General features: G+C 44.0%; 1 protein-coding gene across 3 annotated transcripts in view; it reads right to left on the minus strand.

The window, feature by feature from the left end:
- The window catches only part of Astn2 (astrotactin 2), an 839030-nt gene that overhangs the window by 718252 nt on the left and 106622 nt on the right, over positions 1-14156 (minus strand). For all 3 annotated transcript variants that reach the window (XM_071600871.1, XM_071600870.1, XM_071600869.1), the window contains exon 2: positions 4501-4688. In XM_071600871.1, the coding sequence (XP_071456972.1) occupies positions 4501-4688 (188 nt within the window). The remainder of the gene's footprint in view (positions 1-4500; positions 4689-14156) is intronic.

The raw sequence follows: 14156 nt of genomic DNA on the forward strand, positions 1-14156 counted from the left end.
CTCACGTAACTGTGTCTGGCCTGTAGAAAGGTTTCAATAATAACAGTCATTATTTTTATTGTCCAGGGCACTTGTGAGTGTGACCTCATGCAATACTTAGGAAAAAAAATCTCTAAGAAGTGGGGAATATTATTCTAGTTTTGTAAATGATGGAGGTGATTCAGCCAAATACATAAAGCTAACAACAGAGACATTGTCCAACCTTGGAGTTGGCTTCTAAGCTATAAATCCTCTTAATATAACCATGGATTTCATACCAAGGGGAGTCTTTGCAATTCACACATGAAAGTTTTTAATGTAAGTTAGCAACAGAGAAGAGAAATGGGGGTCTACCACGCAGCTTAAGGACAGAGGTTAGCCTTTGCTGAATGAAAGAATGGTTTGACCATTTAACCTTTGTGTGATCAAGGTCACACAGCTATTCATTTTATTAACATTTCAGGTTTTTCATCTAAGGAAGAGTATCCGCCTTAAGGTATGTTGTAAGGATTAAATGTGATAATGCATGTAAAACAAAAGTTGGAACACTGCCTAGCATGTAGTAAATAGGCAAAATAAATGTCAGATATTAGGACTGTTTCTCTACATCAGACAGCAATACAGCAGCAAAATTAAGACTGTACCTTAAGTCTTCTTACTCCTAGATTGGAGTCCTTTAGAAGTAATATTAATAGCCATATTTGTGGTACACTCACTGTTCCTGCATTCCTACGCCCGAGGACTGATTCTAGTGTTCCAACAAACAAGGGCTGGACACTGGTCCCAAAACCCAAACAAAAGGTAGCAGTAACAAGCAGAAAAGGGAATTTAAAAAGCTTCATCATGGAAGACAGATTCCAGGGTTTCAAAAAAAAAAAAAAACCCAACATACCCACTACTTCCCAGTATATCTACACTGAATATATTTTCTTTCCTGTTTTGTTGTTGTTGTTTGTTTGTTTGTTTGTTTTGCTTTTTTCTGTTTGGATTTGGAGTGGCTGGACCTGGTTGGTTGGAACCCTTGGAATCAGGCCTCATGCTAGGACTTCAGTAACAACTACGTGCGCTGATGGATACTAGTTACTATTTATTCTATAGTTTACTAGTTACTATATATTCTACTCATTCCAATAAGGTTGTGAGATTGGTATGATTAATCTTGTTTGCAGATCTGGGAACTCAGAGATGTTAAGGAACTCACTCAAAAAACAACCAACAGGAAGCAGATAATAAGAGAAGCTGGGTTCCGAGCCAGCTCAGCTAAATTCCAAACCTTTGCTTTCTTCCCTACATCCTGCTTCCTGAACAGCTGAGGAGGAAATGCAACTGCTCAGAGTAGCTGGGCTGGGGAATCTGGGGGATGACAGTCTACCCTCTTCTTTTGGCCTAGATTCACTGAGCACCTTCTTGCATCACCCTTTGGGATGTTAATAGTCAGGTGATACAACCCTCCAGGACAGGGAGATACTCAATTCAGGACTTAATAAGCCTAAGGAGCATGCTGGTTCCACTTAGGCACGCAAGGATTATAGCATGTTGTAGTGGCAGAGTGGGATCTGATTTCCCTGCATGGGCAGAGAGAATGTTTGTGCTGAGAAAAGGAGACAGAGCTCATAGACCTGAGAAGCGAGACTCCTTTAAGATATGATAAGATATTTGGGTCTTCTCATGTACTAATTCCAATATTAACCAAAAATGAAAAATAATGGCTCATCCAATAGCCACCTAACATGAGTTTGGCATCATAAAAGCTTGGCCCCAGAACCGCATTTTTGCTAGCCACATACTCATAGAGAGTCAACGATCTGCCGAGTCTCAGATATCTCTCCTGTGAAACCGGAAGATGTATTTCTCTTCTGTGAAAGGAGAAGACATAGTCTGCCATCTTGAATGCCATTTTCAATGGTTACTGGGGGAGGAAAAAGCAAACACTCTATTCTCTCTGAATTGTTTATGGCCAGACCTACAAGGTCAGAGTCCAAGCCACAAGGAGTCCCGGTGATTTCTTAATCCCTGCTAACTGACTGAGGAACTGCAGAAAAGTCCTTAACTGTACTGGACCTTAGTTTGACCTTCTGTAAAATGGAAGAGTATAATAAATCAGAAAATATCAAACTTTTCACCTGAAATGCCCCTAATAATAGAAGCAAATGTTCTCACATGCTAACCTTCTCTGATTCAAGGGCTTGATATACACCCTAGGAGTTAATACAACCCTCAACTTACAGATGACAGAAACAATGGACAATACTTAGCTCAACATGATCCAGAGAGGAGAGTGGCAGATTAGCACTTCCTGCTAAGGCTCACAAACTCCAGAGTCTGCAATAATAACCATCCATTTCTCTACCTCTACAGGGTGGGAAGCATTCTCAGAGGCTGGTCCTACCTCTGAGCAGCTGGTCTTCATCCACATACCTGCTTCAATAGACCTTTGGATTCAGTGTGTCCTGGATGTGACTATCCCTAGTGGGGGCAGAAGAGAGCCAGAGCATGGATCCCTAAATGATGGAAAGGACCAAGGGATTATAGCCTGGGGCTGGGGACGGTCTGGTATATACCTACTTCCATATTCCCTATTCTGCCAGTCAAATCCTGGATTACAGGGAATTTTGATGGCATCTAGGTCATAGTGCATTATCCTTTTCAAGCTGAACTCACTGAACACTATTCTGGGAAGACAATCTGACCTAGTGAAACTAAAGCCCTAAAGGCAGAAAATGGACATTCATGACTCATTTATAATTGAGATAATATGATATAAGCTACTGGGTTATGAGAAGAATGTATGTAAGCAAATGCTGTGCCAAAAACCAGAAAATGTCTAATAAATATCAATCAAAACTGCATCTCACTGTCAAAAGAAGAAGAGTAGCCACAATCCTCAACCTTCCTCAACATCAGTTAGTGTCCCGTGCTCCCCAAGGAACTCAGCAAATACCCTGAGATGGTGTTTACAAATTTGCACCCGAAAGTTAGCATACAGGCACCCACTTGTCTTGGCATGTGGCTGCATCATTTGCTAAATATATATGTGGAAAAGTCTATCACACTCATTCCATGAATAACACAAAGGCCTTGATTTGTTCTTCCACGTGATAAGCATGCGTTAGGTCCAAAATTAACGTTGCTATCTGGCTGGGGTATGTGTATGTTTTTCCAAAAAGAGAAAATTTCCAAGTTCTACTTCAGTCCTAATCAGAATGCTTAATGAACTGTGTTGGTTAAAAAGAAACAAGTAAAAGAGACCAAAACTAAAAGTCTGAACCATGGTACAGTCTCAATAAATACAGACTCTTGAGTGCAAGGAAGAATTGAAGGGGTGGGAGACGGTACTTAGGCCAATCACTTCATCCCTGTGAGCTGCAAATTCTCAGACACAGGTTGGGGATACTATTGTTCTACCCTCATGTCCCTGGTGAAGCCATGCTAAAGGAGAAATGGAGAAAATAATGCAAGAGTGGCTTTGAGGATTATAACATGAGGGGGACGGCAGGTATTGCCATCGTTAGATCTTATCCTGAGCTCTTAAGACCTTGTGCTTTCTGCAAATTGTAATTATTTGCTTATTTTCTATGTACTACACAAGCCATTAATTACAGCTTTCTTTTAAAGAAGCCAGTAATACATATCTTTCAGACTACCACTTAGTGATTCCACCCCAATAGCCTTTTGAATGAGCCAACAGAAGCAGAGCTTTCTGCACCCATAACTTCATTTATACTGTGGAGGTGACAGGCCAGGCATCGTGCGTTTTTGGCCAAAGTATAATGAGATCATTGTACCCCTAAATGGGCTCCATAAATGTGCCCCCTTATAGTACTTGACATGTGGTAAACACTAAAGAAATTCTTGAGTGAAACCAGGGTGAGTGGGGACATCAGATTTTGTAGCCAGAGTCAAGTGGGTCTGAATGCTCAAGAGCAACTGACTCCTTCTCTCCCTCACTATGTCACCTTGGGTAAGTCTCCTTCCCCTCTGCTGCCATATGCACAACTGTATCATGAGGCTAATGGAGAGGCCTCTAAAGAGGGCTGCATTGGCTACAGACAACCCATCTCCAGGAGCCACTGTGTAGTTGTGAAGTTTAAAGCCCCTGACACCTCAGGGCACTTGGGAATCACAGCCTGTTCTGATTTTATTCCAATTTTGTTTGTTCAGTCATTCTTGGAAAGGCCAACTGCATTTTGGAGCACTGAACCTCAGCCCTCAGCAAAGCAGGCCAAGCACGTGACAGATGTTAAACAGCTATTTGCAGAGATGTCAGCCAAAAGGCCAAGGAGTTGGAGACCCTTTATTTTCTTCTCTGAAGCACAGTTAGTTTGTCACAGCTGACAGATGACGGATGGGGACGCATCATTCCAGGTGATGCCACAGAATCCATCTGCCCTGCTGTTTATCAGCCTAACCTCTTGCACTTGGCCGGTTCTTTCCCTCCATCTGCTGACACTTTCCTGCCTCCCTGCGACTCTTCTCTTTTCTGTCCCTTCCCCACCCCCCATCACATCCCCGCTCACTCACCATGACGGAAATATGGAGGATGTGCATCTGCTCCTCGACAATCTCCGAGGGTTCCTGGAGCGTGGGGGCAGTGGCCCGGGCCAGCTGCCCAGAGCTGCTCATGGAGACGTGGAAGTACAAGGTGCCATTCTCCAGCCACTGCTGTCTCCAGTGCACCAGCGAGATGTCCGCGGCCGTACCAGACATCTCTGCAAGACAAGACCCAAGGCATAGGGTGAGCTGCACGTCTGACTTTGGTGCTGTTGGGGTAGGGGTTCATGGGGGAGGAGCCAAACATAGTCAGGAGCTCAGGACCCACTGACTTATGCCTTTCCTTACATTGAATCTGTGAGCCAGGGATCATCACTTCTGTTTATAGATGGCAAAACAGTGGCCAAGATCTATCTGTTCCAAGTAAGAGAGAGGAATTTGGACCCGTATGTCTGTTGCAATATTTTTTTTTTGGACACCATGAATGAAAAGGTAATTCTTTTTATTTCAAAGTACAATGAAACTATACAAAAGTGTGAAAGTGCCCCATTCTTCTGAGGCTATACAGCTGGGAGGAAATGCAGGAGATCTGAGGAATAGAGTTGACATGTAAATTCTTGACAAGCTGAGCTAGAGGTTTCATGGAAGAAGCTTAGAGCTGGAAAGACCCAAGAGAGCAGCCAGCTCTCGGGGTCATCCTGCTTAGAAAGGAGCTTGGCCAGTGAGTTGTTCTGAGCCTGTTTCTTCTGCACTGATGAAAGTGGCTCCATTTTCTTAGTGTATACACTGCACTCCCAAGCAAGGGAGTGTTGGCACAAAAGGTTCCGTGTCTTAAAAACACTTGAAAAGCCATACACCAAGGTCTGATAAATACAAGTTAGAACTTTCTAATAGATTGTTAAATCAGGTCTCCTGACATGAAATCCTAACTCTTATCTCTATACTGTTCTCCCCCTCTGTAAATTTTTTTTAATTGTCATTTGAATAGTATTGATTAGTATTCTGTTATGCCAACATCAGTCTCTTATTAGGGAAGAAGGGGAATGGCACAAGCACCAACAAAGCCATTGCACTGGGATCATGTGACCTTGTTCCAGTGCCTTCTACTAAAGGCATGCATCCATGGAAGTGTCCCAGAAGGGCAGGCCTATCTGTGCATCTTGTGAATAAAGTGGAAGGGTGGTGGGGCTCTTGGAGAAATGCCAGGTCTGTATCAAGCAAGAGTTACTCTGGGAGACAAAGAGCCTTAACAGCTTCCATCAGTAGACAAGTAGACACACACACACACACGCACACACACACACACACACACACACACACACACTCAACGAAGACTGCTGGGCAGAACAAGTTAGAACTTTTCCTTACCTAATCATCTCATCATGTATGGTGACATTGAAATGAAAAGAATCACCTTGAAGAGATGAGGAGACGATGTCTACTCACCAAAGTCTATTGTAGTGTCTGTGTATGGTCCATTCCCAACAGACTAACTCCTTGAGGTTTGTAATAAAAGGCCCTTAGGGGAAGAATGTCTGGCACTTAATAAGTGCTAAGAAAAAGTTAGCTATGAATTTTTAAGTTAGCTATCGATTTATCATCATCATCATTATTATTAATAGGAACAGGATCTAATTCCCCCTTCCGTTACTCTGAAAAAAAAAAAAAAAAACTAGAGACATTCTTGACTGCTTGCCGTCTCTCCCAAGAGGAAATCCTTCAAAATCCATCCACCCTTCTTAGCTCCTCTGCTTCAGCCACCTGGGCCAAGATGACACCCTTCCTTTCCTGAAAGGGCTTCCTATCTTGGCTCTTTCCTTCCCTGCTTGCCCCTTCTGTCTGTTCTCAACCAGAAGCCAGGGGCATCTTGCCATAGCATAAGTCATCTCGTACCACTAACCTCTCCACTCGAAATCCTCCACGGGCCTCCCATCTGACTCCAAGTTAAAGACAAAATGGCCAGAACACGGGAAGTTATCAGCCGAGAGCCCGTATACTTGGCATTCCCTTAGTGCCTGAAGGATTAAACAGGGCTGGAGATAATCACAAAAATTCATCATCTCTTAGTCCCATGAGCCTCACAAGGGCCCTGAGTTCACTGTGGTGCCCAGGTGGAGGACACCAGCTGGATCCTTCCCCAGCACCTTCTCTCCCTCCCTGGCTGAGGTGATAGGCTCCCCCACCACCCACCTGCCAGCCTCAATGCCCAAGGCATGGGCAGTACCTTCTGTGGCAGCCCACCAGCTAGGCCACAGGAAGGTGAAGACACGGCAAATGGCCTTGCTCAGCACCTCACTCATTTTTCTCAGAGTGCCACAAAGCCCAGAAGCAGAGGTCCAGGGAACCAGTGCTGACAGTTGCTATTAGAAGTAGTGGTGCCAAACTCAGTAGTTCAGGAAGGAGGGTTCAGCTGCTGGCTGGACAGGCACTGAATGTGCTAAGAGTCCCTGGATTGACACCTAAAGAAAGCCCCAAGGCAGGCCACAGCTGGCCGACAGAGCTTCCTATAGAAGGAAGCTATATATATATATATATATATATTTCCACCAGGAAGGCTGGTGGAAATCCAAGCTCCTTTCTCCTGTGCCTGAATCCCACTGCAAAAGCAGCTTTCCATTCCCATGTTTCCATATTCAGAATAGAAAACAGAGGGTGGTGGTGTTCGTGACTGGTGCAAGGTGGATTTGTGCTCAGCTAGACCCCGTGGGTTTCCAGTCACTGCAATCTCTCCTCTGCCAGTCGTACTTGTATTGTCTCCTTTTCCTTGACTAAATTAGCCCACGAACCAAAACTAGATTGAGCTCTTTGTTTGCTACAGCGATGAGTGCACAGTCAGCAGACAGTAAACATTAAATGATAATAACAGTGTGTGAAACACAGTAAATATTGAATCACAGAGAATGGCTCTGGACTCGCTCTATTACAAAGAAAAGAAACCATTGTTGGGGTGGGAGGGAGAAACTCAAAGAGAAAACTGATTTAGTGGAAACCAGAGGCCTTGGCCATTCATTCATTTGTTCAGGCATTCAGTTAATCATTCCATAACTGACTCAATCCCAGGCCATTTAGTAGCTCAGAGTATGGAGTTAGATGAAACTTACCCTTGCCTTCAGGGAGCTCATGGTCCTTCAGCAATAGAAATTCTACCCAGCCTGCTGTCCACACACATGTACCCTCTTCAAGTCTGGCCTATCTCCTCCTGCAGCCTCTATCACATTGCTGCACCCCTGCAGATCTTACAACTGTTCCTCAAACAGACCACTTCCCTATTGTGTCAGGGCACACAAACCTTTTGTCCAACCTTTCTGGAACCCTCCTCTCAGAACTCGCAAGCTGCTGCTTCTCAGCACTTGTCTCTCAGTCCCAGTGACAACTGCTCAGAAAGTCTGTGCCTGACCATCATGGTCCTCTCCGAGCTCATCTGATCTCTGTCCAATGCCCCAGCCACACTCCTCTCCAACTGCCAATTTCCTGCAGGCATCTCACAGGAGTCAACCTTAGTGGGACTCCCAGGGGTGCTTAATTGAAGCAGACAGGTCAGCCTTCCAGAGTGTACAACAGGGTGGACATGGGCGTAAATCAGATCTCGAAGGGCAAAATGAGGCTATTCAGCAGGCCCTTTACCAATACCTTCCTTTTTTTCTCCTACCATCCTTAAATGTCCACCAGGATGAAATTTCTAACTAATAACCCTGACCTTGTCACTTTTTTTTGCTCAAAAATCCTTCTGTGGTTTCTAATGTCTGTTGGAATAAAATCTAATTTCATGAGCCTGGCATAGCAGGTCCCTTGTGACCTGGCACAGGAGGCATTGTTCCCCACTCTTACCTCTTTTCACTCTTTTCCTTGAACTTATATGTTAATTCTCATTAGATAGTACTGTAATCTACCACACGTGCAGAAGTGTTTCAACTTACAAACCCATCATCTTATAAACCCATGAACATATTAGGGCTGGGGGTGTAGCTCAAAGGTAGAACACTTGCCTCACCTGCGTAAGGCCATGGGTTCCATCCCCAGTGACACACACACACACACACACACACACACACACACATACACACACAGTTAAACATATTTTCAGTCGAAAGTGAATTTAACACATCTAATCTGCCAACTGCCATAAATCAGCCAAGCCTACCTGAACTATGCTCAGAACACTTACATTAGCCTGCAGTCCTGCAAAATCCCTAACACAAGGCCTATTTTGTAATAAATTGTTGAACAGCTCATGTAATTTATCAAATAATTATTAAAAGTGAAAAGCAGAATGATCATGTGGTTACTCAAAGGACAGTTGCTATAGAATGCATATCACTTTCCCACTATCACAAAGTTGAAAAATCCTAAGTCAAACCACTGAAAATCAGAGACCATCTGTACTCTGCTATTTCCTAATTCACTGTCTTTGAAGATGCTTTTTCTGAGTCTCTAAAAGCTCTCCCCATTCAACCCTGTGCCCTGCTCTGGAAGCCTTCCATGATCCCTATGAGCTAAGCACTCCTCTTTGCTTCCAAAAGGAGGAAATACCTCTTGCTGAAAAACAGCATGTGCTCTGGAGACCAACTGTTTGAATTTGGATCCCAGCTCCCCTTGGTTCAATCTATTGTGTCTCTGGACAAGATCTTAACTTCTTTGTGCCTCAGTTTCCCCCATCTTCCAAATAACAGTGCCTGATGTTGGACTTGCTTTTAGAATCCGATGAGATAATATAAACAAATTAGCTCTTGGCATGTTCTGGATAGTTAAAAGCACTACCCAGATACATTTGTTATGTATTACTTCATATGTGCAGTCATGGTATGCTGTTTCACCATTTTGATAGATAATAAATGATCTCATTACACAGCTAACCTCTCTCATTGGATGCTGGTGCAGGAATATGTCCGAGTGGTTTGTGCAGTGTGGTGCCTGGCACAGTGGCTGAACACAGAGTAGAGGCTCCATAAATGTTTTGCAAATTGAACTGAGCTGTCTCCATATCTGAATTCTGATGGGTATTCACAGAGGAAAGAGAGAAGAGATGGCAACTCAGGACATCAGTGGTGGCGTGATTCCCATATAGCAACTCCATAGAAATGTATCTAGCATCTGGCTCAAGTTTAGGCACCTTGGAGAATGCAAATGAAAAGAAGGATAATTTTAACTTTCAAAGAGCTTACATTGTCATGGAGTGAGAGGGAAGAAGTTTATATAGAAAATAGGTAATCTTAGGATTTTTTTAAAGTATGTGTATAGACAGCTGGAAAGAATATACCAGAACATCAAGAATGGTACTTTTTAAATGATAGGATCAGAGGTGATTTTAATGATGTGGTGATTCATTTTTCTTTGTATTTTCTATATTGAATATAAATTATCTCTGTAACCTATGCAAATATTACACTCCCTTTAAAAGTCCAGTTAGTCAAACATTTTCTGAGATGTGGCATTGAAGGGCTCTGTCCTCAGGAGCTCAGTCCAAGAGGCTGAGCAAAGGCATGCTATAAATAGCTTTAAATTGAAGTAAGAAGCTTAGAGGAGAGGAGATGACTTTTTCCGTCATGGAGGAGTCTTGAAAGAGGGGCAGAGTTCAACAAATATCTATGAGACAGAAGGCCCTTCAGGTGCAGCAATGGTGTGAATGCAGTGAGGCAAGAGGGTTGCACATGTGCAAAGGGCTACAGTGGGGAGAAGGCAGCAGGAACCGTAGAGGTGCGTCACTGTGGAGCAAGCAGACAGAGGCTTGCATATCAAGTCCCCAAAGAAAGGAAAGGGGTCTTTCAAGTCTTGCCCATGGACTATCTTCTAGTAGGACAGAAAGTGCCAGATCCCACTTGGAGTTCCTTGGTGCAATCAGACCAAACCCTGGTTCAGAGGTTAATGAAGCTGTTTATATGTCATAAATAAAAATGACAGGGTAGAAGAGTTAATGGGCAGATGGATGGTGAATGTATCCCAATTGTTCTGACCTCCTCAGAGAGCTTGAGTTAGTGAAAAGAAGACTGCATTTTGAGTCAGAAATGCAGACTTGTGTGCTCCCTTTATACCAACTGATTGAGGACAAATCACAGAGCCTCCATAATTCTCTTTATTGTAAAACGAGGGTCACAATCTGTCCTACGTACATCACATCTAATGTAGAATTGGGAAAAAGTAAGGCCATACATAGCAACGTGCTTGCAAATCTGCAAGGTTCTGCAGTTAGTCCAGAAAGCAAATGCAGTCATTATCCGCAGCTTCAAAATATATTTCTCACAAATTACTGATGCACTGTCTAAAATGTGCCAGACACAGTGCTAGGCCCTGAGGATCCACTAGATGAAGAGATCTGCTTGGTTGCTGCCCTCCCAGACTTTGTGATCTGGTCTACAGCAGCACGTCCCCTTGCTTCTTTCAGTTTGCTTGTTCATCTACCTATTTAATCATTCATTCAGAGCAAAGGGCTATGTCTGTCTCGGTCATTGGTGTCCTCAGTACTTCTCATGTAGTAGGTGTACAGTAAACATTTGTTTAATAAATGCAACATGCAATGCACGTTTCCCAAGTTTGTTGTCTTCAAGAAAATCACAATCAAGGAGAGCAAAACAAAAAAGTGATCAACAAAGGTGACCATTGTGTGGTAGTGGCCACACAAGAGGATGCACAAACTATTCTGGGAGTATGTGTGAGGTCACCCAATGCTTCTCATGGATTAGGGCTTTGGAAAGAGCAGGGAGGTATTGTCCATTGTGGATATTTCATAATTATAAGAGTTCCTGATGTCAGGAAGGTGAAATGCCTGCAGGATGATGGCAATGGTGTGCTGGCTTAGGAGGTGGCCCGGCAGGATAGAAGGTGAAGAGGTGGTGAGGGCTGTGTCACAGCCAAGGCCCTGAAGCAGTAGCTGGAGAAGGATATCCCAGGAGGACCTCAGAACCCCCCTCCCACCCCAGCTGTCAGCGCTTATCTCTGCCTGAGCCTCCAATCTGCCCATTTCCACCTCCTTTGGGAACTGTATGTTTTATACAAAATTGTTTTCCTAAGCCATTCAGTGGAGATAAATAATACAGTTATACCCAGTTAAATAAGGGAGGGGAAGAGAAGAATTAAGAGATATTGGCAAGGGAGAAAAGCATATCGTTTCAGATTAGATTTGGAAATAGATGGAGGGTTGATGGAATTGATTCTCATTACTCCTAGTTATAGTCTCCAGAACCATTCCCTCCTCCTTGCCGAAATTTTTTTTGATTCTTACACTGGGTCTTTCTTTGTCATTTAACTTCCTTATACTCTCTTATTTTCTTCATGTGTTTGCTATTCATTCTCTCTCTCTCTCTCTCTCTCTCTCTCTCTCTCTCTCTCTCTAACAATGAATTTTTCTCCTCCCCCCGCCCCTTCATTTGCCAATACTCCCTTAGGCGTTGAGCTAGGGATGTTTATTCATTTTCTTATTTGATCTTCATGGGAAACCCACATAGGCCAGGTAGATATTAGAACATCAATTTTTCAGTGGAAAATAACTCAACTTGCCAAAGTCTCCCACCTAGTGAGTAGCAGAACATGAATTCAAGACCTGATTTCCTGATTCCAAATTCAGCATGCTCTTTGCTGTCCTCCCTGAGATGAGAACTGGAGCTTGTATGTTTGAATAAAGAGATTGAGGGTTTATATTCACCCTGGAGGTGTGATACAATAACCACCAAGACAGTCACCCTTCTGCGTTGCTCCCAGGTTCTGTTTATACATTTTGGTATTATAAAGCCACTCACTGGTGTTATGTATTGCTTCCTCTGTTTTTAAGATGCAAACATCTGAGAAAGAGGTACAGGTTGCATTCTGTCCTACAACGAGAGAGAGCTTAAGATATTTTTGATCCTTTCTACACTTTCTGGGTTGACCTTTAACAAGTCAAGTTTACCTCTCTCAGAGCTTCCCTTGACTCATATAGAAAAATGGGAATCACAAAACCAATCTCTTATGAATGTCGTGAGAATCTGAAGGAGCCTAGAACAGCATTCAGCATATGGATACTCCCCGTCAGCTGTCGATCTTCTCATCACTCTTCCATCTCACCACTGTCAAGCAAAGAAGACTGAGGTTGTTTTGAGAGCAATGGGGGTGTATGTGACAGTACTAAATATGAAGAGAAAGGAGGCAGCGGGCATGGAGATAACTTCCCACTTCATTCGCAAACAGCCTCTGAGCCTATTCCACTTGGACCACTTGGACTCTATCCCTTTTCAGTCCTTTCTATAGCAATGACCTGGAATCATGGAGAAGCACAACAGAAATAGAGTGTAAAGTGTTGGATAGCAGCAATCTCACATGCTTGTTTTACTGATTGGGAAAATAAGGACCAGAGAGGTACACAAATTGCCTTAAGTCACATAGCCGTATAATTCAGGGCTTTTCTTGTCACAGTGTAAGAGACAAAGATTCCCAAGGGGCAGAGCAGAGAACAGAGGCAGAAGGTCCTTGACTCCTAAAAGTAACTTAAGCAGCATGGGGGTGGAGGTATGATAAAATTCTCTCATAATGCCAGGTTTCTCCGTCTTTCCTGAACATGCTGCCTAGAAGCCTCCTTTGTCTCCTTACTGAGTCTGACTTGTCAATCCCCAACCCAGGGGGCTCCGCTTCTGCCTGCCACATGTGTGGATTCAGACATGACAGGTAACAAAGTGTGATGAGTCGGGGGAGCGCAGCACCGTGCAGTCAGAAGTAAGGGAGGAAAAATGAGCCTTGGAGAAACCAGTACCCAAACAGAGAGCAAGACAGTGATCAGACCCGATGCCCACTCCACCAGCTGGCTGCAGAGTGGAGGGAGAGGCTGGACTTCCTGGGATGATTCCACCCTGGTGTCAGAGTCTGGCCTAAACCCAATGCCTAACGAAAGCCACGCCACCATCCACTGGCCCCAAGGAGCACCCCTGCCACCCAGTCTTTTTTCATACTGTGCCATCTGCCTGGAATACCCTGATTTCCTCTTTTGCCTTCATGGATGTTACCCATCCTTCAAACTCAGTTAAAGTGGCCTCTCTGAAGAATGCAGCCCAATAGGCCCTCTCCCTCCTCTGAGGCCGAAACTCCCTGGCAGGTGTCTACTTCCTTCCCAGTCACTAGCCTCACTCACCCCCCCTCACCCATTCTCATTGGCTTTGCTAGATGATACGATTATTTGGGGTCAGGAATCACTCTTATCTCCTGTCTTCCCCTCAGTAGCTCAGCACTTTCTGCAACAGCAGGAGATTGATGAATATGGACTGATAGAAGATTAAAACAGGAGCCCAAGTAAAGAGGGGGCAGCAAGGTGAGACCCAGGATTGAAATACTGAGATAGAGAGGGCAGGAGAAACAGACTGAGACTCAGAAGTAGGAAGCACCAGGTAAGAATTCCTCAGCCTAAGAATGTACGGCTCTATCTGCCCCTGTGTTCATGCCACCACTACGGTACAGCTTGGCATGGCATCTATCAAAGCAGCATTGTCTGGATCAAATGGCCTGGGCCACAGCCAACCATGACCAGTAGGTGCTCCTGCGTGGTCTACTTCACTGTTGCTCTCACTATTTTTTTTTTTTTTTGCCTGCCTGCCTCTGAATCCTAATCCTCTGAACTCTGCTGTAAGTAGATGATATGAATAGTCAATGACTCTTCTACCCTTACCTAAAAACCAGTGTCATGTGACATTGCAGATGCTCCATTGATATGTGAGTTTATTTCTCCTCCC

The sequence above is a fragment of the Marmota flaviventris genome, chromosome 13 (assembly GCF_047511675.1).
Source record: "Marmota flaviventris isolate mMarFla1 chromosome 13, mMarFla1.hap1, whole genome shotgun sequence".
Taxonomy (NCBI): Eukaryota; Metazoa; Chordata; class Mammalia; order Rodentia; family Sciuridae; genus Marmota; species Marmota flaviventris.